The sequence below is a fragment of the Doryrhamphus excisus genome, chromosome 20 (assembly GCF_030265055.1).
Source record: "Doryrhamphus excisus isolate RoL2022-K1 chromosome 20, RoL_Dexc_1.0, whole genome shotgun sequence".
Lineage (NCBI taxonomy): Eukaryota > Metazoa > Chordata > Actinopteri > Syngnathiformes > Syngnathidae > Doryrhamphus > Doryrhamphus excisus.
In genome coordinates this window covers 9,127,434-9,151,810 of record NC_080485.1, presented here as the reverse complement: position 1 = coordinate 9,151,810, position 24,377 = coordinate 9,127,434, and the positions used below count along the sequence as shown (strand labels likewise).

Genomic DNA, 24,377 nt, shown 5'->3' with positions numbered 1-24,377 from the left:
ACAAGATGGCGTTTCGAGCTGGTACGGGATCATGTCTACCAAGATTGAAGTACAAACGGAATGCTCGTTGTGTTGCAGTTACGGATTTGTTTGTTTTGATAAACGTTTCCACAATGAACATTTTCGAAATTAAAACACTTTTTTGTATTTTTACAGTACTTACACTGTATTTTACAGTTTTATTTAACCTCCAAATTTGCCTGATAAAGTAATGATAAACAATACCTTAAATAATAAGACTAAAGAATAAATGTGATACTTTGTTTTTATATTCAGTTATTTTAATTTCCCACAAAGCTTCAAAAATATACTTTACAAAAGTGCCATTGCTGAAAGATCACTTATTTCTTTAGAAAATTAATGCTGAGGTTGTCCAATATGCACAATAACAGAAGCAAAGCACAACAAAAAAAACTGTATTCCCTCTTCCCACCCGTCATTCATCTAAAGGTATTGGCCTCATCTGGCTAAGCGTGAACGCTAACTGTACCGGCATGCATTCATTACTCCATACAGACACCTCTCAGCCCCAGGGAACAATCATTCCCCATGTTAATGCTTGTGGATGATTGATGTTGTTCGCCTTCCATTGTGTTACCCTCCTCTATCTGTGAAAGAATGGCTGTTTTACTTCACTCCGGATTATGTTTATCTTCAGACGGAGCTGTCAAGATGAGTTATTATGTTGAAGTACACCTTTGATGGGCTGAATCAAGACAAAGACATGCCTTATCATTAACCTGCAAGTGTGTGTGTGTGTGTGTGTGTGTATGGGAAAGTGTGTGGGTGTTCGGCCCTGTGGTAATAATCTCATGCCTAAGGCTGCACCTTGCAAGGGTTCATTAACCCTGAAAGACTCTGAATCACATCTGATGCTCCAGCACATATAATACAACCTGGCTACCATTTAACGAACACACCTTAGAGCTGTAATGTGTAACATTTATTGACGTTCTATAGTTTATATAGCCCGATGTTCAAGGTAATAATAGTGCATTTTCTGTGGTTGGCTGTCAGTGACTTTTGTCTTGTCTCAAAAACATCATCACTTCATGCTCAAGTTGTTTTTAGGGTTATGGTCATAGCCACACATTGCAGTGCTGAGCTTTAACTGGAAACCTTGTGGATCGTTTTGGTCTGCTATGCGAGAATACCAAAAACAGTGTATAGATACACTCCTGAGGTCTTACAATCCGCAATTTAAAGGAAAATTGCCCTTTAAGGGGGGAATTTTGTCTATCATCTTTTCCCTTTTCTGTGAGTTGTAACGAGAGAAAATGACTTAGTATGAGAATCGCTAACTATTTGTCTATTTCTCAATTTATACATGCCTGTTTTGACTTGAATTTAGGTTACTGAACGTTCCTTGTTCAGTAAAGGCGTAAAGAGGACTTATGAATGTGTTTTCCACATTTCTGACCTAATAATGTTGTTAGAATTTTGTATTCTCATGTTAAACGATGCCAATTTTTCAGATAATGAGGTTTGAGAATTAGAAAGAAGTTTGGGATGACTCTGAATGCTCCGTTCTAGAGGGCGTTGCAAAACTGTTTCTTTGTGATGTCACAGTGAGCAAGCTTCCTTATGGGCGTGGCTGTGAGTGCTATACACTCTCTGCCCTCCCTCAAGCTCTTCTCTTTTTATGTTGCTAGCAATGGCTCGTAAGGGAACGCCATATTTGTTTACAGTTCTGAAAAACGCCACCATCAGGCACAAGTGGTTGGAGTTCCTGATTTAATTTTAATTTAATCTGTCAATCTGTTAATCTGTTTTTGTGAACATGGGCCAGTATGCAGCTGGATTAGCCGACAAACGCTTTCCAAAAATAAATACAGTTGAATAGGTGCAGATTCTGGAAGAACTAGAAAGCTTACTATGCTGGTAGCTGCTCTATAGTTGCTTTTTTTTTGTTTTTCTTCTTATTCCCTCAGAAAAAATAAGAATTGACAAAGGGAGACGATTGGAAGATTCAAAGCATCATTTTTATCAGTTTTATCGTTTGTTGTTAAAGTTAAGGTAGAGTCTTACCATATGAAGTGATGTATGAAACCATATGAAAATATTGATTGCCACAAACATATTAAGGACGGCACAATTACACAATTACAGGTTGCATTTTTTCCATTAAAAAATTAGATTTTAACAAAAAATTACAATTGGTCATCACACAGTGTAAACAAAGCCAATTATTTTTCTACTTTATGACAATTAACAGTGTCAAAGTTACTTTATAAGTTAGTTGTACAGTGAGTAAAGCTTATTTTAATAACTGCAGCTTGACCCTGGAATATATTATTTCCATTTCCATTCCGTTCCTATGGTGTTGGACTGTAGATTCATGGTCACATTTGATTGGTGCCACCTATGGAAACAAACTGTATATGAGAGCTCTTTTACATACGCATACATTGTCACGGTTATAGTGGATAAACCACAGGCATCACTGTGACCAATTTTCTCTGAAACCACACTCTATACCAGAAATAATTCCCTTGACTATCATTCACAACGAGGTCCATTCTAATCCGCTGTAAAAATATGGCTGTTCTTAACTCACATTCCTGCCACATTGTATGTGGGCTGTCAGAGTGGTAGGATGAGGGTATTCCACAGCAGCGTGGGGGATCGGGTAAACAGCAATCACTAATGTCCATTGTTATGCTCTTTTTTTTTTTTACCGACTCCCACCCACTGCAGCAGCACAGCTGGGACCAACTTCATTGTCCTGTTTTTTTTTTTTTTTCCTGTGTCACTTTCCGTCTTTCTCCGAAGGAAAACACACGCATTCAAATGTGAAAGTTTGCAAACACACATTTGGGCTCGTATCCCAGTTAGGATGTTTATTGACATTCCCAAAGCTCTTAGTCCCAATTAGATGCCTAACCTCAGTTACTCGAGTCTACCATAACTCTAAAACATGAGCCTGTTTTTGACACAGAGATTCCTCCGTTATGCTACCTCTCGCTTGTTCTTGGCGTAGCGTCATCGCTCTGTGGGATCTTAGCGTCTCCACTGATGAATCTGTCTGTCTCTCTTACAGACACATTGAGTTAAATCATGTGTTCACCCTTATACTGTCTTTGAATGAAGAGAGCGACCAAAATGTTCCAATATAAAAATATACTCATACACTAACACACATTGGATCATATGTCCTTGAAAACCACCAATTTTCAAGAAGGTTTTTACTAATAATTTCAATTATGTAATTACCTTTTGTAGTTATTAGTACTTTTAACACTGAAGTAAATCTGCACAATTTATATAAAAGTGTCTGATTTATGCAAGGCCTATTTTTTTATATAAGTTTTGTATATAATTTTAGGGCTATCAATTAATTAATAAAATTAATTAAAATATTTATAAAATAAAATATAAATAATAAAATATTTAATCATGATTAATAACATTTGGTGCCCTGTGATTGGCTGGATACCAGTCCAGGGTGTACCCCACCTCTCGCCCGAAGATGCCTGGGATAGGCTCCAGCACCCCCGCGACCCTCGTGACGAAAAAGTGGTAGAAAATGAATGAATGAATTAGTTATTAGTACTTTTAACACTGATGTAAATCTGCACAATTTTTATAAAAGTGTCTGACTTATGCAAGGCCTATTATTATGATATAAGTTTTGTATATAATTTTAGGGCTATCAATTAATTAATCAAATTAATTAATTAAAATAGTTATAAAATAAAATAAATAAATAAATAATAAAATATTTAATCATGATTAAATATAGCATTTGGTGCCCTGTGATTGACTGGCGACCAGTCCAGGGTGTACCCCGCCTCTCGCCCGAAGACAGCTGGGATAGGCTCCAGCACCCCCACCGACCCTCATGAGGATAAGCGGTAGAAAATGAATGAATGAATGAATAATAGCATTTGTCCATAGTTAACTCATAATTAACACAGATTAATTTACCTATAATAAGTGTACATTTGAAAGATCATTAAGATCTTAAGTAAGAACAGTCAGTAGTTTACAGAATGTGGACTTTGCCCATACACTGTACTATATTGTATTGCAAATAATTAATAATACCATAATAATAATAATAATACTGATAATAATAATACTGATAATAAATTCCCTTTCCTGCGATCTCATTGTGTGTTGTGTGTGTGCTCGTTGTCTTCCACCTTGGTCCCATCTTACGAAGGTCACACAAGCCCTCCAAATAGCTGTCTTCGGCTGTGCCCACCGGTAACTAGCAATTCGAAAACCAAATTTCAGGTACTATCTAAAAAAACACTCGTATGCCAAGGTGCTGCTGAATAAATGACAATTTAAAAAAATCTGCTCTGCTCCGGCGGTTTCTTCAACTGGGTCCAGCCGGTGGCATTTGGTGGCTGCTTGGTTTGCGGAGACAGTGGATGCAAGTGGCTTTTGTTCTTGTCGGGAGAGCTTTGACCATTTGTGCTCGGTGTTTGTTCCCGTTTGTGTCTCGATGTCGGCTGTTGAGCCACTACGTTTTTTCAAACTCCAGGCCAAGGGTCAAACATGACATGAAATTAAAATGAATTTTCCTTAACTCCTTATTAACCACCGACCTTGACAGCCCAAGTCAGCAAATATTCTTATCACAGTCTCGAATTTTCTCCCCAGAAGTTGAGTATTCAGTGTTAAAAATCCTTTTAACAGCCCAAACTTTGTTATAGTGCCAAAGTAAGTAAAGTAGAGCTGTCTGCCTCCATGAGTGCCTCATGTAATATTCATGCAGGGTTCCCATGGTCTCAGAGACCCTGCAGTTATTTATTCATAGCTTCATGAATGCCTCAACTGACCTCTGACATATACACACTTGTCACAGAGAGGAAACGTTGCCTACTGAAAAAAAACACACAAGTGTTTAGCTGACCAGTACCTAACCTCTTTCCTTACTATGTAACAGGTTGAAGTCATGGTTTAGTTTATTTAAAAGAACTTACAATGAGGTGCATCATATATTTGAAAAGGAGAAGGAAGAAACAGAGTTTATTTAATCCTGTCTCAGCAGTTATTGACAAAACAGCTTTCGCTCATATTGGCTCAGCACTGGACCACGATTGCTATACACTCTCTGCCCTCCCTCACGCTTTTCTCTTTTTATGTTGCTAGCCATTACTCGAAAGGGAACGCCATATTTGTTTACAATTCTGAAAGACGCTACCATCAGGCACAAGTGGTTGAAGTTCCTGATTTAATTTTAATTTAATCTGTTAATCTGTTAATCTGTTTTTGTGAACATGGGCCAGTATGCAGCTGGACTAGCCGACAAATGCTTTCCAAAAATAAATACAGTTGAATAGGTGCAGATTCTGGAAGAACTGGAAAGCTTAATGTGCTGGTAGCTGCTCTATAGTTGCTTTTTCTTTGGTTTTTCTTCTTATTCCCTCAGAAAAAAAAAGATTGACAAAGGGAGGCGATTGGATGATTCAAAGCATCATTTTTATCAGCTTGTTGTTAAAGTTAAGGTAGAGTCTTACCATATGAAGTGATATATGAAACTATATGAAAATATTAATTACCACAAACATATTAAGGACGGCACACATTGGCAGCAATTTTTACACTTATGTCACTTCTCGGACACTTTGCGTTCACATTAACAGGTTGCATTTTTTGGTTAAAAAAATTGGATTTTAAAAAATTACAATTGGTCATCATATATTTGAAAAGGAGAAGGAAGAAACTGAGTTCAGCAGTTATTGACAAAACAGCTTTCGCTCATATTAGCTCAGGACTCAACCACAATTAGATTTGCACGGTTTTAAATCTATTAGCATCACATTGAGACAAGAGTGTTATTCCAGTATCAGGAATAGGAATGCAGTATCAGGAACGGCTTGTCTCCAACAAATCACCCATCGCCTACATTGAGCGCAGAGATACCGTCATGGCGGGTCTAAATCACCGCTTTTTACATCACCGTCTTGCCGCAATAAGATAAGGTGTGTGTACACAGGCCGCGAAGGATGTGTGTGCACACACACACACGAGTGTGTACCATGAACGATAAGGTGATTTGTGTGCCGAGTTGTCGACTTGACGTCAGCCACAAAGCACCTGTCTCATCCATCATGGCCGACAGTATAGCAATAACGGTCTTTATTGTTCTATCATGTCATTCTTCTGACATCTAAATCTTCCACACAGATTGAAGCGTTAAACGGGAACACATTCTATGAACAAAAATATCGGGACACCTGATGTGGTGACGACTGTAATGGTATAGTGGTTTAGTTCACTTCAAAGATGCAGGGCTTATTTCATTGTATCCCGTCTCCATGCCTCAGCAATGCAAGTCACTTCCTGTATTTTACAAGTTCACATATTACCAAGGGGCGGCAGTCGAGTGGTTAGTGCGCAGACCTCACAGCTAGGAGACCAGGGTTCAATTCCACCCTCGGGCATCTCTGTGTGGAGTTAGCATGCATGGGTTTTCTCCGGGTACTCCGGTTTCCTCCCACATTCCAAAAACATGCTAGGTTAATTGGTGACTCCAAATTGTCCATAGGTATGAATGTGAGTGTGAATGGTTGTTTGTCTATATGTGCCCTCTGATTGGTTGGCGACCAGTCCAGGGTGTACCCCGCCTCTCGCCCGAAGACAGCTGGGATAGGCTCCAGCACCCCCTGCGACCCTAGTGAGGAAAAAGCGGTAGAAAATGAATGAATGAACATATTACCAAGTTCTAATCCGAAACCAATAACTCTCAAATATTAATTTTTCACTCTACATCCTCTTGTTGTGTGCAGTTCTTCACCACAACGAAGTACATGTGGTCCATGAAGTGTCTTCAAGTGTGTTGAGTGTTGATAGAAACAGCAGCCGACCGTGTGTATTTCAGCAACAGTCACTTTGATCTGCTCTCTCCTGCGCCATGTGGTTTGGTGTGGTGGATCTGTCATCATAGCTCAATAACTCTGACCTCAGATCAGTTTTCCAAGAAAAGCCGTCATCCGATACACAGCATCCACTTTCTAGGTAACCGGTGCCTTGCAAAAAAAAGTCTTTAACTAATTTAGTAAAACTGTGGAAAATTTCGTATTGACTTTATCTCTCGAAATTGTTGTTTGTCTTGAATATGGTCCTTAAAATGTGTTCTTCATTTACATTTGGTCATTATTTAGTCCATCGGTTATAACCAAAGCTCCATGTTTGCATGGTTACAAAGCTCTCTTTCTTCAGTAAGCATGTCGGTTAATACAAAAAAGGCATCCTTCATATGGGTTGTCCATATTCACAACATGAATTAAGTCTCAGCCTTTCACCAAATTTCATTGTGCTGCATGTCATGTCAGTTTCACACTCATCGTACCGATACATTTGGGATAATTCTTTGCTTCCAACTTTGGTGGAATCCTAAATAGGACACAGCAGCTGCTTCCCTTCTTTAGTGTAGAGAGAGATTCAATAGCAATTTATACAGCAGAGGGTGAAAAATGGCCACACAAATCGGGAAGACCTGGGTTTAGAATCTGCTTGGTGTTTGCATGTTCTCCTCATGCATGGGTCTTCTCCAGGTACTTCGGTTTCCTGACACATTCCAAAAACTTGCATAGTAGCTCAACTGGGGAATCCAAATTGTCCATAGGTATGAATGTGAGTATGAATGGTTGTTTATCTAATGCCCGAAGTCAGCTGGGATAGGCTCCAGCATACCCCAGTGACCCTAGTGTGGATAAGGTTCGCAAATGGATGGGTTAAAAATTGTAACGTATTAAGGAATTAAAAATGACATACATTCTAGTAGTCATCCAGGTCTTAGTCATTTACAAGTGTTTATTTACCTCGAGGGCTGCATGGTGGTTCAGTGGTTAGCACGCTGGTCTCACAGCTATTAGACCCGAGTTCAATTCCACCCTAGGCCATTTTTGTGTGGAGTTTGCATGTTCTCCCCGTGCATGCGTGGGTTTTCTCCAGGTACTCCGGTTTCCTCCCACATCCCAAAAACATGCTAGGTTAATTGGCGACTCCAAATTATCCATAGGTATGAATGTGAGTGTGAATGGTTGTTTGTCTATATGTGCCCTGTGATTGGCTGGCGACCAGTCCAGCGTGTACCCCGCCTCTCACCCGAAGACAGCGACCTTTGTGAGGATAAGCAGTAGAAAATTAATGAATATTTACCTCGATTTAACCTTTGCAGAAGGAGACATATTGTAGTATTTTTTCATAAGGTGTCTTATTGACATGCTTCATCCGAATCAATAAATTGAGCACACGTCAAGTGCTCCCTAACCCACCCTGTTCAAAGCAGCCCATTTAGGGGGGGTTGCTATGTTTCATGCAAATGAGCCTCGACTCACCCAGCTGGGTTCATGATGCACATTTAAATAATTGTATGTAAATTAGCCAGATTCTCACAATCTGGTCAAAATCTGAACATTTTCCTGAAAGACTATATAATAAAATATCACTTTGACTTTAATAATAATAATAATACATTTTATTTGTATAGCGCTTTTCAAAATACTCAAAGACACTTTACAGAAGAATAAAGCAAGTAAACAGAATAGAAGACACACCAAAATACAACATTCATTAGTTAATACACAGTTAAAATATGAGTAACAGCGGGGCGGGGCACAGCAGTCGGATATAAAAAGTTAGACATTAAAAACAGATTTAAAGAGGTGGGTTTTTAGTTTAAGATGCCTTAAACTTGTGTGGATAAAAACTCCAAAATGCATTGCAAAAACGGAGGACTTGAGTAGAAATGAAGTAAATAGTGAAATCAAATTCAGTATGCAGCGTATACACCTGCAAGCGGTCCCAAACATGGACAGTAGTGCTGAACAATTGAAAAATAAAGACACGTGAAAGTGATTTTTTGGAAAATTACTGCTTTCACTTTACCGTGCCATGCTCTTTGCTAGCCGGATCGTAATTGAATGTTCCATATGGATTGGTAATGGTGCTAATAATGGGCCTGTTGAGAGGCGTATGTTTCCCCTCACCTCCCTTGTTCTCCTCCCCTTGTCTTATTCTCACGCTTTTTCCTTCATTGTCTCACTTGATGGATGGACGTCCGGGTGCAAAGCCTCACCATCGTAAGCGTCGCTCATGATCGATTGCTGCTCAGCTTGACTGCCAATGAAAGGCTTGGACACACTCCGAAAACACAAGCAGACATAATGGCAGAGGAAATGAGGGTGAATCGAGAGCCGGCAAGGCGGGATAGATTTTCTATCCAGTCTTTCACCATATTAACTCTTTCTTTTTTTGGCTTCACGGGTGGCAGGAAAGCAACGTAGCACACAAACGTATGCGCACATGTGGGATTTTGGCGCGTACAAATTCACGAGGACATCATGAATCATTTACAGTGAAAGCAGAGATGTGGGCAGCAGTTAAACCGCATGCAGTGTGTGTGTGTGTGTGTATGTGTATGTGTGTGTGTGTGTGTGTGTGTGTGTGTGTGTGTCAGGCCCTCATGTGGACTTGATAAGTTCCACTGACATTGTGTTTTCACTTGGTGGTTGGCGAGTGTTCCAGTCTGGGTCCACTGTGTGTTTCTCATTGGTTGCCGAGCTGTAGATGATTAGAGCGGAGTCCATCCATGAAATCCCCTTTTTTTTTTTTTTTTTTTTTTAACGTCCCAATCGCAAAAAGAGGGGATGTGTGTGCGACATCATAAGCATGACACACACTCAATGTTGTCGTAGTTGAATATTTCACCATTAGAATAACACAAAGCTCCTCCTCTCCTATGGAGTCGGATATATAGACGATGACTGAGGTTCCTTGGAAATGAGATAATGCAGCTTGATGACTTATTTCCTGAAGCCCATATGAATAAACAGAGAAAAGTAAGAACGCTGAGGAAAGCAAGATTGCTGCAAAGTGACATGCGGCCCCCACGCAAACGTTCTTCCTGGTTTGTTTGTACTACTTTTGGTACTTTTTGATGTGAGCTTTTGAAAAAGTGGAAATGTCTGCAGATATGCTGAAGCTAGTCAGTTGTGGAGCATTTTTATTAGTGGCAGATTTGCTCTTTATTTGTAGATGACTATATTTAGAGGAGAGACTGGTTCCCATGGGATTTTAGGTGAAAATATTCCTAAAACGGGCGGCACGGCAGTCTAGTGGTAAGACCTCACAGCTAGGAGACCAGGGTTCAATTCCACCCTCGGCCATCTCTGTGTGGAGTTTGCATGTTCTCCCCGTGCATGCGTGGGTTTTCTCCGGGTACTCCGGTTTCCTCCCACATTCCAAAAACATGCTAGGTTAATTGGCGACTCCAAATTGTCCATAGGTATGAATGTGAGTGTGAATGGTTGTTTGTCTATATGTGCCCTGTGATTGGCTGGCGACCAGTCCAGGGTGTACCCCGCCTCTCGCCCAAAGACAGCTGGGATAGGCTCCAGCACCCCCGCGACCCTCGTGAGGAAAAAGCGGTAGAAACTGAATGAATAAATATTCCTAAAACATCAACTTTCTAAGCCCTCCTCCTGCTGAGCGCTCGTCTTCTGCACAACTGTGCAGGTGGTTGAGGAGTATAGGTACCTAGGCACTAGGTTGAGGTTTTCATCCAACACAGAGGAGATCCTCAAGAAGTGCCATCAGAGGCAGTACATGTTGAGGAAGCAAAGTTCCTTTGGAGTGAACAAAAAAATTTAGCTGACCTTCTATTAGAATCAGAATCAGAATCAGAAAAGGTTTAGAATCAGAATCAGAAAAGGTTTATTGCCATGTATGATCAAACACATACTAGGAATTTGTTTTGGTATAGTAGGTGCAGACACATCTATTAAAAAAAGAATGAAAAATACAAAAGGTGAAAAATACAAAATATACAGAATAACAGTATAAATATATGTACACAGTCTGTTTTTGTTTGTTATTCCGGAAGTGCAGTCTATTATGCTTTTATTGAGAACATTTTGACCTTTTCATTCATTTCATGGTTTTATTTACTGCATCTACAGGACCGGACACGTTTAATCAGTATTTCTAAAGTTTGTTCCAAAAATCATTGGCCATCCTGTGAGAGCTCTTTCTATACACTGTGATCAACAAATAACCCGGACTGCATATAGGATTCTACTGGACCCTTCCCACGTGCTACACCCCGTGTTTGAGTGGCTTCCATCGGGTCGGAGACTAAGATGCCCACAATGTAGAACACAACCTCCCTTTAGCTTGTTATACTTTAAAAAAAATTTTAATTACTATTTATTCTCTTAGGTACGTGTGTGTTCAGGAGCTTCTGCTCTTTTACTTGTCCTTGTCTGCTTTCTACATTTTTATTCCATATGCTGCTTTCTGTGTCCTTTAAATTGCCCCTTGGGGATAAATAAAGTGTTTTTGAACTTGAACTTGAACTTTAAAGCAGTGTCAACATAAATGGTGAGTTTTCATGCACACAACATGTGGATGAGCTTTACGTCAGACCTAAACATAGAGACAGAAAGAAGACCCATTCAAGAGGGTTTGTTTATAATTGAGCCTGTGGAGAGAAAAGAATGACAAAAGGAAGGCGGTCTTGGCCACACACACACACACACAAACACTTATTCACTCTCTCTGGGCCACACACACACACACACCTGTGATTTGGATCGCATCCAAAAGCCCCGCAGCCTGAATCCTCACCTCCCATGTTAGCCCACCTCCTTCGCTCTTAACACCTCCACCTTTTTTTTTCATATGCTTGACACTGCAGCTTTTATTCTCCTCTGCAGGTCTTTGTACCTCGGCCAAATCAATGTCTGAACTTCTTGTTGTTGTTTTAACTTTTAACAAATGGTCCTTTATACACTCAGAGCTCAGATACTGTATATGGGGAGTAGTGTTTAATATCTGTTATTTATTTAATTCACTTCTTTCCCCTTCTATAACTACTTAATTAATGTTTGTGGACATTTGTCTGTCTTCACTGTCAATGCTAAGACTTCCTGGCCAGGTTTGATAAAATGCCGTCATTGACACTTCACCTTTTCAACTACACAGACACTGTATACTCACCTAAATACCTTTACCAGTAGACCTACTGTATGTACTGTATATCTATAACTTCCCATATTTGCCTTATATAATTTACCAACCTTCTGTTCGTCACTACTAACTAAAACAACGGAGCAAGCAGCATAACAATTTACCTAAAACCTGGTCATGACTTTATAAAAACATTTTTCTTACCATTAATAGAGCCCTATAGGCATAAAATAACACCCCTATATTCACCTTTACACTCCTATTATTCTTTGTTTACACCATATTGCGCATAGCAAACTACCAGGCTCGCTAATTAGCCTCCAATTTGTTTGTTCTAAACTTAACGTGGCGAAGGAGGACAAAATTAGAAGTCAAAGACATACCACTTCCACAGGGAATGGGAGGAGAACTTTATATATACTATTTATATACTCAACGATGCCCACTAGCTATGTACTCACATACCCATCTATAAAAATCTACCTTTGTACTTCATCTAACTTGCAGTACTGTAGTTCCTACTACGTACTGTATCAATAATATAGTACCTGTAGCATCAACAGTACCTGTATCTGCCATATAATACTGTAGTTCCTACTACGTACTGTAGCAATAATATAGTACCTGTGGCATCAACAGTACCTGTATCTGCCATATATGTAATACTGCAGTTCCTACTACGTACTGTACCAATAATATAGCACCTGCAGCATCAACAGTACTTGTATCTGCCATATAATACTGTAGTTCCTATTACATACTGTACCAATAATATAGCACCTGCAGCATCTACAGTACTTGTATCTGCCATATAATACTGCAGTTCCTACTACATAGTGTATATAGTACCTGTAGCATGAACAGTACCTGTATATGCCATATAATACTGTAGTTCCTACTACGTACTGTACCAATAATATAGTACCTGTAGCATGAACAGTACCTGTATATGCCATATAATACTGCAGTTCCTACTACATACTGTATATAGTACCTGGAGCATGAACAGTACTTGTATCTGCTATATAATTCTGTAGTTCCTACCACATACTGTAGCAATAATGTAGCACCTGTAGCATCAACAGTACCTGTATCTGCCATATAATACTGTAGTTCCTACTACATACTGTACCAATTATATATATATATATAGTACCTGTATCCGCCATATAATACTATAGTTCCTATTACATACTGTACCAATTATAAATAGTACCTGTAGCATCAACAGTACTTGTATAAGCCATATAATACTGTAGTTCCTACAACTTACTGTACCAATAATATACCTAGTACCTGTAGCATGAACAGTACCTGTATCTGCCATATAATACTGCAGTTCCTACTATATACAGTACCAATTATATATATATAGTACCTGTAGCATGAACAGTACCTGTATCTGCCATATAATACTGTAGTTCCTACTACGTACTGTACCAATAATATAGTACCCGTAGCATCAACAGTACTTGTATCTGCCATATAATACTGTAGTTCCTACTACGTACTGTAGCAATAATATAGTACCTGTAGCATCAACAGTACTTGTATCTGCTATACAATACTGTAGTTCCTACTATATACTGTAGCAATAATATAGTACCCGTAGCATCAACAGTACTTGTATCTGCCATATAAACGTACCAACCTGCAAGTTGAAAGCATAATACAAAGAAAACTAAGATAAATCCTATTCTTATCAGTCATGAAAGCCATCTAAGCTTAGACTAGGCGGTGCAGTAGTACATCATAAATCTAGGAAATGAAAGCTCTTACTGTCCTACTGACACGTAACAATTTGTGTTGTGACACGCTTTGCTTTTTAATTAAAACATATTACTCATTTATATAGTGTTTATATCCTCAATCATTTCCTGGTGCATTGCCAGGTCACGCCGTTTATTTCTAAAGACTCACGGTTGTGGAGTGTGCCGCGGTTTTTTTCATGTGTAGACTTGTGGGTTTTCAGTGAAGGGAGGGAAGAAAGTAGTTAGCAGTTAGTGGCAGTACTCTACTACTACTTTTAAGAGCCCCCACACACCCCATTAACTGGCTTAATGAGAACGTAATCAGGCACATTCCCCTCGCCTGCTTTCTGTCTTTTTCACTACTTGGATAAAATTAAGTGCGTTGGCAAGGGCGCTTATCGTGAACTCAAATCCAGAAATGATGAAAACAAACATTTTTTTTTTTTTTTTGTATACACACAATGAACACACTCAAATCCGCACACTCGGTGTCAGCACTTTTGCCTGGTGAAATTGAATCATAATCATCTCAACCATAATTATGTAGTGGTTCACAAGATACAGATTCATGGTTAACCGTGTAGAGGTCACACATAAGTAAAATAAAAACTAAAAAAAATACAATGCAATGCTGAGAGACTGATTGTAGTGATGGGCCAGTGAAATGAGAGAAGTTGAGAAATCAGCTACAAGGAGGAGTCTGAGCCAAGACTGAACTGCTTTGGATAAAGTAAAAGCTTTCTTGTTGAAAGATTTCCATCCAGCACTTTCAGGTTATTTTCTCAAATCCAAGTATATTATCCACCATGTGCACAGCAGCAGCCAAACCCCCACAAGTACATTTCGCCTTTGAGAAAAACTGCTTTTTTCCACCCCCAAATATACGTTTTAAGTTTTCATACACAATTTTATATAAGACATGAACACCACAATCTCTCTCTTTTTTGTGCGTTATAGAATGTACGCATTGGGATGAAAACATCTCCAAAAATCAGCAAAATCACGGCGATATTATTCATTCATTCATTCGTTTTCTACCGCTTATCCTCACAAGGGTCGCGGGGGTGCTGGAGCCTATCCCAGCTGTCTTCGGGCGAGAGGCGGGGTACACCCTGGACTGGTGGCCAGCCAATCACAGGGTACATATAGACAAACAACCATTCACACTCACATTCATACCTATGGACAATTTGGAGTCGCCAATTAACCTAGCATGTTTTTGGAATGTGGGAGGAAACCGGAGTACCCGGAGAAAACCCACGCATGCACGAGGAGAACATGCAAACTCCACACAGAGATGGCCGAGGGTGGGATTGAACCCTGGTCTCCTAGCTGTGAGGTCTGCACGCTAACCACTCGATCGCCGTGCAGCCCGGCAATTATTATTATTATTATTAACATTGTTTACCCGAAGAACTGGCATAGTGACGCTGCACCACACCACGCCAACTTGCTACTAGCCAGTTAGCAAGTAGCTTCACCACACCCCCATGTTTTTGTGTTTGGAAATACACCCAAGAACAAAGTTCCCATAATGCTTAAAAAGAGCAAAATACTGTAAATATGACATTTTATAATGAATCTACCTCTTACTACATGGTCACATCATGTATATTAATTACCACTTATCCTCACGGGGGTCACGGGTGAGCTGGAGCCTATCCCAGCTATGGACTGGTCGCCAGCCAATCACAGGGCACATATAGACAAACAACCATTCACACTCACATTCATACCTATGGACAATTTGGAGTCGCCAATTAACCTTTCTGGTTATGTGGGTGGAAACATGCAAACGAGGGGGGAATCGAACCCTGGCCTCTTAGCTGCGTGTTAACCACTCGTTCACCTTGCAGCCACATCATGTATATAAAACCAGAAAACCTTGTTGGAGGGTTTTGGAGATGGTGGAATAGGTGTGTCCCATTACATGCATTAATTAGCTGCCTCATTTTAGCTGCTTTTAAATCTAAAAATGTACAGAAGAGAGACGCGTTCATGTCCTAAGTAAGGATAGTGGATTATGGGCAAAATTCCAAAAAAGTGCACTTTTCCTTTAAGAGCTCTTTTTGGAAAAATATCAAATATCGAACGGTAATTACAATTTTTAAAATTATATCATATTTCTGAGCTGTTCGACAGTTGATGATGACTCTGCGTCATTGATCACCATTATCCTAAAATTGGGACTGTAACTCCTGCCAACTTTTTGAGACATTTGACAGGAAGAAAAGCTCTGAAACGCTCATGTTTAAATCTCCAGTCCCTGAATATAAGACACACCTTTGTCAGAAGATATCATTTATAAGGGAACCTTGGTATTCATAGGATTTGGTTATCGATGAAAATTATGGCTAAAAATATGTCTCAGCTATTGTATCATGTATAATGGTTCTTTTAGAGTTGGGACACAAATGAAGTTTCAATCCAGGGAAGACTTTAAATAATCTTTATTATGTGTTTGTGGTTGACTTGTTCATAGAATACACACAGAACGATGAACAACTCGGACTCTGTTTCCTTCCTTCCTTCTAATAACCAACACATATTACGTTTTGTCTTTGGGACACTCGAGAACAGTTGATCAGCTGACCTAAGTGAGCAGGAAGCCATGTAATGAGGGATTTAAAAACAAAACAATATCTTATCCTCACTAGAGAGTATGCTGGAGCCTATCCCAGCTGGATTGGTAGCCAGAAAATTTCAAATGTGGTCGTTTTTATGGGTGCTGGTTAAAGACGCACAGCGGCATTTTGCATCAACTAAAGACGCGTCATGGACGTCCTGCTAACCCCTATGTAAATTTCATTACAATAATCCAAAAGTAGGGCGGCACGATGGTCTAGTGGTTAGCGCGCAGACCTCACAGCTAGGAGTTTGCATGTTCTCCCCGTGCATGCGTGGGTTTTCTCCGTGTACTCCGGTTTCCTCCCACATTCCAAAAACATGCTAGGTTAATTGGCGACTCCAAATTGTCCATAGGTATGAATGTGAGTGTGAATGGTTGTTTGTCTATATGTGCCCTGTGATTGGCTGGCGACCAGTCCAGGGTGTACCCCGCCTCTGACCCGAAGACAGCTGGGATAGGCTCCAGCACCCCCTTGTGAGGAAAAAGCAGTAGAAAATGAATGAATGAATAATCCAGAAGTGACAAAGGCGTGGATTACTGTTTCAAAGTGATTATAGCAAAGAACTGTATTGTAAAATGTACTGGAACGGATTACCGGTAATTGGATTTACATTATTTCTCATGGGAACAAAGTATTCGGTTTTCGTCTGACTTTTGGTACCGCGTTCATGACTAAAAATGACTTTCCACTGTGGAAGCGTCTCATATATTTATGCAGTTAAAAACACTTAAAGAAATCCATCAACGCACCAGATCTAGTATCTAATATTTGAATGTCTTTGTTAACCAAGCGTGGAAGCAGAGGGTTATGAAATCTTAAGCATATGAAAGATGGGATTGTTTGCCTTGGCGGCTAAGGAATGTGTCAATGCTTCATTTTATGATGTTTTCATTTAAAGGTTGGATATACATTATACTGTATACAGTACGTGGCCACAGCCTCCCACACTGTACAGCCTGGAGCCCTGAGGGGTTTTCACTGGAAAAGTCTGACCTATTTATCTTTTTTTGCTGTCAGAAATGAGACATTTTCCCCTCCCAACGTCAAATAATGATGCTCACTCTTTGTCCCATCTTTCAGAAGTGTATGGAGTATGGTTTCTCCATACAGTACACTAATGTAAATCCCTCTGCAGTCGGGTTATTATTGCAACTATATTGACTCCAAAAGGTGATGGTTCATGGTTTTTTTTTCAATATATAACAAAGACACAGACACATAGTAGCTCTGAGCAACTCCGATTGACTTCAATTGCTTTCCAACAGTTAACTGACAGTTGGCTGGGTCTCATGGAGACGTTTCGTTGCCAAGTCACAGCTTCACTCTTTGACAACATGAGATGACAAGCGCCTCTAAACTAAACATTACCTCAATAAAAATCTGTAATCACGACAGCTGTAATGAAAATGGCGCTCAGCGGAGTGGAGACCTACGCCAAAGCCAAACAATCCAAATTTGAATCAGGACCAAATTGGAAAACTTCATAGGTTTGAGTTCTGGCAATGAGAATATGAAGAGTTATTTAGCGAGAATAGGAAAAGTATGAATAAAAAGCTTCATTCTACCATGTTGGCACAGGTGAAAATATTTTTTATCTTCATCCACACCAAAGTTTAGCTGAAGTCTATTAACTTATTCAATGCTAGCCATTTTTTTAAAAAGCAGTCCCTCTCAGTATCGGCCATTTTTGATGATTTTGACAAAGAATATTGTGTTCCAGGGCTAAATAGACATGCTATATATCAAAACAATGATTAGACTCTCATCTTGTAATACATTTTTTTTCTTTCTTCTTAATTTATTTCAGACATGCATACTATGTTACATTATTGTTTCTCACATATACACTTACAATATAATACACTTACAATATATATATATATATATATGTACACACACATAACACCTCATTACTACACATGTCTGAAAAGGAGCAGGAAAAAGCAAAGCTTATTCAATCCTACCCCTTCTCCACGCCAGAGCAGTTACCAATTCAATAAGTGATTTTTTTCCACACATATAATCACAGAATCTTACATAAAACAAAAGAAGAGTGGGAACATCGAACACCCCAGCAAAACCCCAGGACATTCATTCATTTATTTTCTACCGCTTATCACAGGGTGCTGGAGCCTATCCCAGCTGTCTTCGGACGAGAAGCGGGGTACACTCTGGACTGGTCGCCAGCCAATCACAGGGCACATATAGACAAACAACCATTCACACTCACATTCATACCTATGGACAATTTGGAGTCGCCAATTAACCTAGCATGTTTTTGGAATGTGGGAGGAAACCGGAGTACCCGGAGAAAACCCATGCAAACTCCACACAGAGGGTGGAATTGAATTCGGGTCTTCTAGCTGTGGGCCTGCGCGCTAACCACTCCTCCACCGTGCAGTTATAGTAATAACAAAATGGAGATGAACAAGTGAAATAGGTGTCTGTTAATGTAACACACTGTAAGAACAGTTATTTAGATAACTACAACCAAAATAACATAACATAACTAAGTTTACTCAAATTTTCTTTGTGTGTCATTATAAGTTGATGTTTACATTGTCAATTTTAAGTGGAACAGGAGTGATAAGAGAACCTGGAGCATGAAAAAAACCCATATACTGTATAAGTTATTCCAGAGTAGAAATCAGAGGAGCAACCAAAAGTATGTATGCAAACATAGAAACACGGCAAAAGTGACGAATACACCCTCAGTGATTAGCGAGATCAACATCCCTGCAGTTACGCAACAACGGTAGGCATGCTCTACCATGCGGAAGAAAGCGAGCGTTGTGTGTGCACTATTTGTGTAGCTCATGGAGATAGAGATCAGAGGTTAATGATGTGAATCAGACAGGAACCAGACATTACTTTCAGCATAAGGCTTAATCTGCAGACCAGGCGCCTTGAGCTATGTCTGATAGCGTTGCTAATTACATTGGAGATTCTTGTAAACAGTCATATCAGTGCGAAAACTAAAAGTTTGAAGCCTTACTATAATTCGACTCTCATAATGTCTCGGGAGACTGGAATTACATACAGCATAGGCACACCTGAAAACACATGTGCTACCTCATCATTAGGGCTACAATAGCAATGAACTGTGAGCAACGTCACCTACGCAGAGCCTGGCTACCTTAATGAAGTAAATGCCCACCTCGGGGTATGTTGTGCATTAAGGTAAATCTATACCAGGATCTCTGGCATAGCCACACTCAAGCATGGCTCCACACACCTGTAATAACGAAAGCACTTTCAAGGCATGTGTGTTGCGTTCAAGGCCTGAAGGCTTAAACTGGAGCCAAATGGTCTACGGATCATACGGCGAGAGTCTGGGGCTGTGGAGACGGTGGCGAGCGTCTGACAGATTCCTTCCAGCCACTTGGACTGAACAGAGTGACGTCTGCAGGTTATGACCTTTGCTCCTGTTTCTTTTAGCTCGCTGTGTCTGGTATTTGATGCTGGTTTACATCATATCAGTCCATGCAAATGCAGGGGCACAAGGTGAGGTTTTGATGTCCAGGTTTAGTGTCTTTATTCATGATGCAGTAGCCAGCAACCCATGCAGTGGTTTGTACAGATGAATAAATATTACCAGGTTCTCGATGGCATTTCAAATTGGGGGTGTGTGAAAACATTTCTGTCCCCTGAGAGGGGGCTTGACGGGAAATAATTGAGTTATTTAATTAACTGCTGAGTCTCCAATAGTCACCGAGTGCATAGTCTACAAGGGCAAACTGTGCTGAGCACCATTTACTCCTTACCGCTATTACAACATTGGTTCTGTTGCTGCAGATTCAAACTTGACAAGATTTCTTGTTAAGAAACAAACGGTTTCCAATCTTGTGTGTCATCTCGTTTCGTGAAATGAGTGTTTCAGGACACTCCTACTGATGAATGAAGAATCTCCACATTGTTGTGGAAGTGGTACGAATGCTACATTAAGTCAAGAAAGAAACTGTCTCCAATCTTGTATATCATCTTGTTTTGTGAAATCAGTGTTTCAGGACACTCCTACTGATGAATGAAGAATCTCCACATTGTTGTGGAAGTGGTACGAATGCTACATTAAGTTAAGAAAGAAACTGTCTCCAATCTTGTGTATCATCTCGTTTCGTGAAATGAGTGTTTCAGGACACTCCTACTGATCAATGAAGAATCTCCACATTGTTGTGGAAGTGGTACGAATGCTTCATTAAGTTAAGAAAGAAACCGTCTCCAATCTTGTATATCATCTCGTTTTGTGAAATTAGTGTTTCAGGACACTCCTACTGATGAATGAAGAATCTCCACATTGTTGTGGAAGTGGTATGAATGCTTCATTAAGTTAAGAAAGAAACTGTCTCCAATCTTGTATATCACCTCGTTTCGTGAAATGAGTGTTTCAGGACACTCCTACTGATCAATGAAGAATCTCCACATTGTTGTGGAAGTGGTACAAATGCTACATTACCATTATGTCCCACACTTTCAATGGATGGAAATTCTAACATCCACTGTGAGGCCCCTTTAGAGGCCCCTTCAATTGAAACCAGTCTAAATCTAAAGAGTGGAGGAGTGAGCCATGTTCTTTTTTAACAATGTCTATATTGTGAGTGCTCATGTATTGTATATGTTCTGAAAATGTATTGCAAATTTAGATGAACCCACCAACCATGGTGCCCCATATACGTACATCTTTGCGGTGGGTGCTCTGATTGTTTCTTATTTTAGGTAGTTCATGTTTCCCTGAAAAGCTACTTCCAAACTAATCAGGAACGTCAAATCGCTTGCTTCCAAAACGGAGTCAGCTAAGCCTTGAAAGAAAGAAGAAAAAAAAAAACTTGAGTGTGGCAACCACAGACTATGTAAAATACAGCATGCACCCCCACAGAAATGTTCTGTTTGCCATTTTGAGAATGTGTAAATGCAGAAATGTTGCACGGCCAAATTTAGTTGGAACCGTCAACGTGCAGAAGACTGCTGACTCCAAATCATCACGGTGTGATTATTCTCTAAATGAGACAAAGGACAAAGGGAGTCAGGCATTAAAAGCGAAAAAAGGGGGACAATTGTTTTGCTGGCACACTAAACAGGCTTTCGGTTATAAAGTGACTTTTGGCAAATGCTAATCCAATCTAGCGGCACTAAAAGTGGGAGAGTAGTTCTCTCCAGCCAATTGTATTAAAGCATGCTAACAGGATTAGGGATGTTTTACAGCTCGGATTGAATTATACCGCTGAAGCACATACAGTTGTATTCATATGATGGCTGGCTTGTTCTTAAATCAAGAGCAGCTTCTGGCATTTATTCGCTACCTTGTTGTCTCAGTTGGTCATCACGTACGATGCAAGGTTACATCGACCAAATACATTTGTTACATTTGTTCACTTCCTGCTTTCTATAATACAATTTAAGGTTTTTTTTTGTTTTTTTTTTAATAATGTACCTTGTACCGAAGTACGAGGTGATGACCATACAATGACATAATGGGTACCATTGTAACTGTCACTACGTATATTGACAGTTACTATATGACAAATACTATTATATATTTATATATTACTGTCACTATATTGACAGTTACTATGGTACCCATTATGTCATTGTATGATTATCACCTCATACTTCTGTACAAGGTACATTATAAAAAAACAAATAAAACCTTAAACTGTATTATAGAAAGCAGGAAGTGAACAAATGTAACAGTTACTAATTGTAAAAGTACCAGATGGAGGGGTAGGATTTAATAAGCTCTGCTTCTTCCTACTCCTTTTGGACATGTGGAACTGTGAACTGATTATGTGATGCATTCAATTGTAATCTGATGCATGTTCAAATGAAATAAAACCATTACCATTACCATTAGATGTTAAGTTATTTTTACACTAAAATATGACTTTTGACTTTTCTTTGACAGTCAAAGAAAGGTTTTATGATGGTGGCAATCTGACCCTGGAACAGATTGTAAGGGCGACCAGTGTAGCATAATGAATTACAATTACAATTGTAATCTGATGCATGTTCAAATAAAACCATTACCATTACATTCCTCTGTAAAGTCTTGGAGCCAACGGTTCTAGTTCTCAATGCCCCCCCCCCAAGGAAACACACTTAGGACGCTATCCAATAAACAATGGTTAACTCCCTGCTAATAGAGCTGCCCTTGGAGGCAGATCTGATGCAGGATGATGGATTCAAAATGAGTCATAAGGTGAAAGCCGCAAAATGTTATTATAAGAATTTAGCTTGCACAACTTAACCACCGTGTTCCGCTTTTTTTTAAATGAAATCCCAGCAGAATCGCAAAGTCTGGAAGGAATGATGACCCACTGGACATTTTATGTGCTCCCGAGGTACTCGTTTCCTCATGAACTCTCTTGTTTTCATAAATACGGACACTCCGCATCACGTGATTGCAGCATACGTGCACATTAAAGGAGTCACGGAGTAGGAGTCATCTGCAAGTCTCATGTGGTCGCACTTGTGTCGTGTTGATTTATAGATTGCGGTTGTGCTCCGGCATCTTTTAAAGGACGGCCATAAGCACTTTGTTTACTTCTGTCCACACTGTGGGAGCCCTGCGTGTGCGTGCATTAGTATGTTTGTCCAGACTGGGCCCTAAACCTTTGCTGCGTGGTGTGTGTGTGTGTGTGTGTGTGTGTGTTTGCCTCTCTGAAAGAGGTTAGCAAACCATTTCAACTGCAGTCAAAAGCATCGTGCTAATTAAAACGATGGCTACTTGTGTTTCTTTCCATCCTCTCACACTCTTATTTTCCAACACAACGATAGTGTTCTTTAATGCATCATCATCAGTGTCATACATGTTGTGCATGACAACAAAGGATGGAGACAACCACATTAATTTTGATTAAATATGTCCTAAAAAAAATCCCACTTTCTGTCTCCGCAGAGATTTGAGCGAGAACTTTATCCTGTCCATCCCGAGAAAAGCTTTCAGAGGAGCAACAGACATCAAGAACCTGTAAGTGCTTTACTCTTTCATTTTTTTGTTCATTTTCACAAGGGTCGTGGGGGTGCTGGAGCCTATCCCAGCTGTCTTACGGCAAGAGGCGGGGTAGCCAGCCAGCCAATCACAAGGCACATAAAGACAAACAACCATTCACACTCACATTCATACCTATGGACAATTTGGAGTCGCCAATTAACCTAGCATGTTTTTGGAATGTGGGAGGAAACCGGAGTACCCGGAGAAAACCAAAGGAGAACATGCAAACTCCACACAGAGATGGCCGAGGGTGGAATTGAACCCTGGTCTCCTAGCTGTGAGGCCTGTGCGCTAACCACTAATGCATCGTGCAGTCTTTGTTATTTATTCATTCATTCATTCATTCATTTTCTACCGCTTTTCCTCACGAGGGTCGCGTAGGTGCTGGAGCCTACCCAGCTGTCTGTCTTCGGGCGAGAGGCGGGGTACACCCTGGACTGGTCGCCAGCCAATCACAGGGCACATATAGACAAACAACCATTCACACTCACATTCATACCTATGGACAATTTGGAGTCGCCAATTAACCTAGCATGTTTTTGGAATGTGGGAGGAAACCGGAGTACCCGGAGAAAACCCACGCATGCACAAGGAGAACATGCGAACTCCTCACAGAGATGGCTGAAGGCGGAATCGAACTTGGGTCTCCTAGCTGTGAGGCCTGTGCGCTAACCACTCGTCTTTGTTATTTATAATATCCTTAAATTCCAACAACAATCAGATTCAATCGATGTTTACTCCTGACAAAAGCTCCTGTTAGTGGATAACAGGAACCTTAATGGTCGGCATTAACGCATGATGTGTGTGTGTGCTAAGTGGGTAGTGTATCATTGTGATGAAGTGGAGTAACAAACCACCCTGACTGCAGCTGTGCACAGATGCCCCCATAGCAGGGATTTGGTCGTTATTGTGGCTGTATATTCACATTTAATGATGATGCAGATAAACACACTGTAAGCCCTTCTGTTTCTCCCACTCTCGGGGATACACGTTTAACAGTATTGATTTAGCATCAGTGTACTGCCTACTGTATCAACAATAATGAGCACCACACAGGGTGTGGGGTGGGGGGGGGGCAGA

General features: G+C 40.1%; 1 protein-coding gene across 4 annotated transcripts in view; it reads left to right on the top strand.

Moving 5' to 3' along the window:
* slit1a (slit homolog 1a (Drosophila)) overlaps positions 1-24,377 on the top strand; it is a 126,915-nt gene that overhangs the window by 49,997 nt on the left and 52,541 nt on the right. For all 4 annotated transcript variants that reach the window (XM_058058545.1, XM_058058543.1, XM_058058544.1 and 1 more), the window contains exon 5: positions 23,202-23,273. In XM_058058545.1, the coding sequence (XP_057914528.1) occupies positions 23,202-23,273 (72 nt within the window). The remainder of the gene's footprint in view (positions 1-23,201; positions 23,274-24,377) is intronic.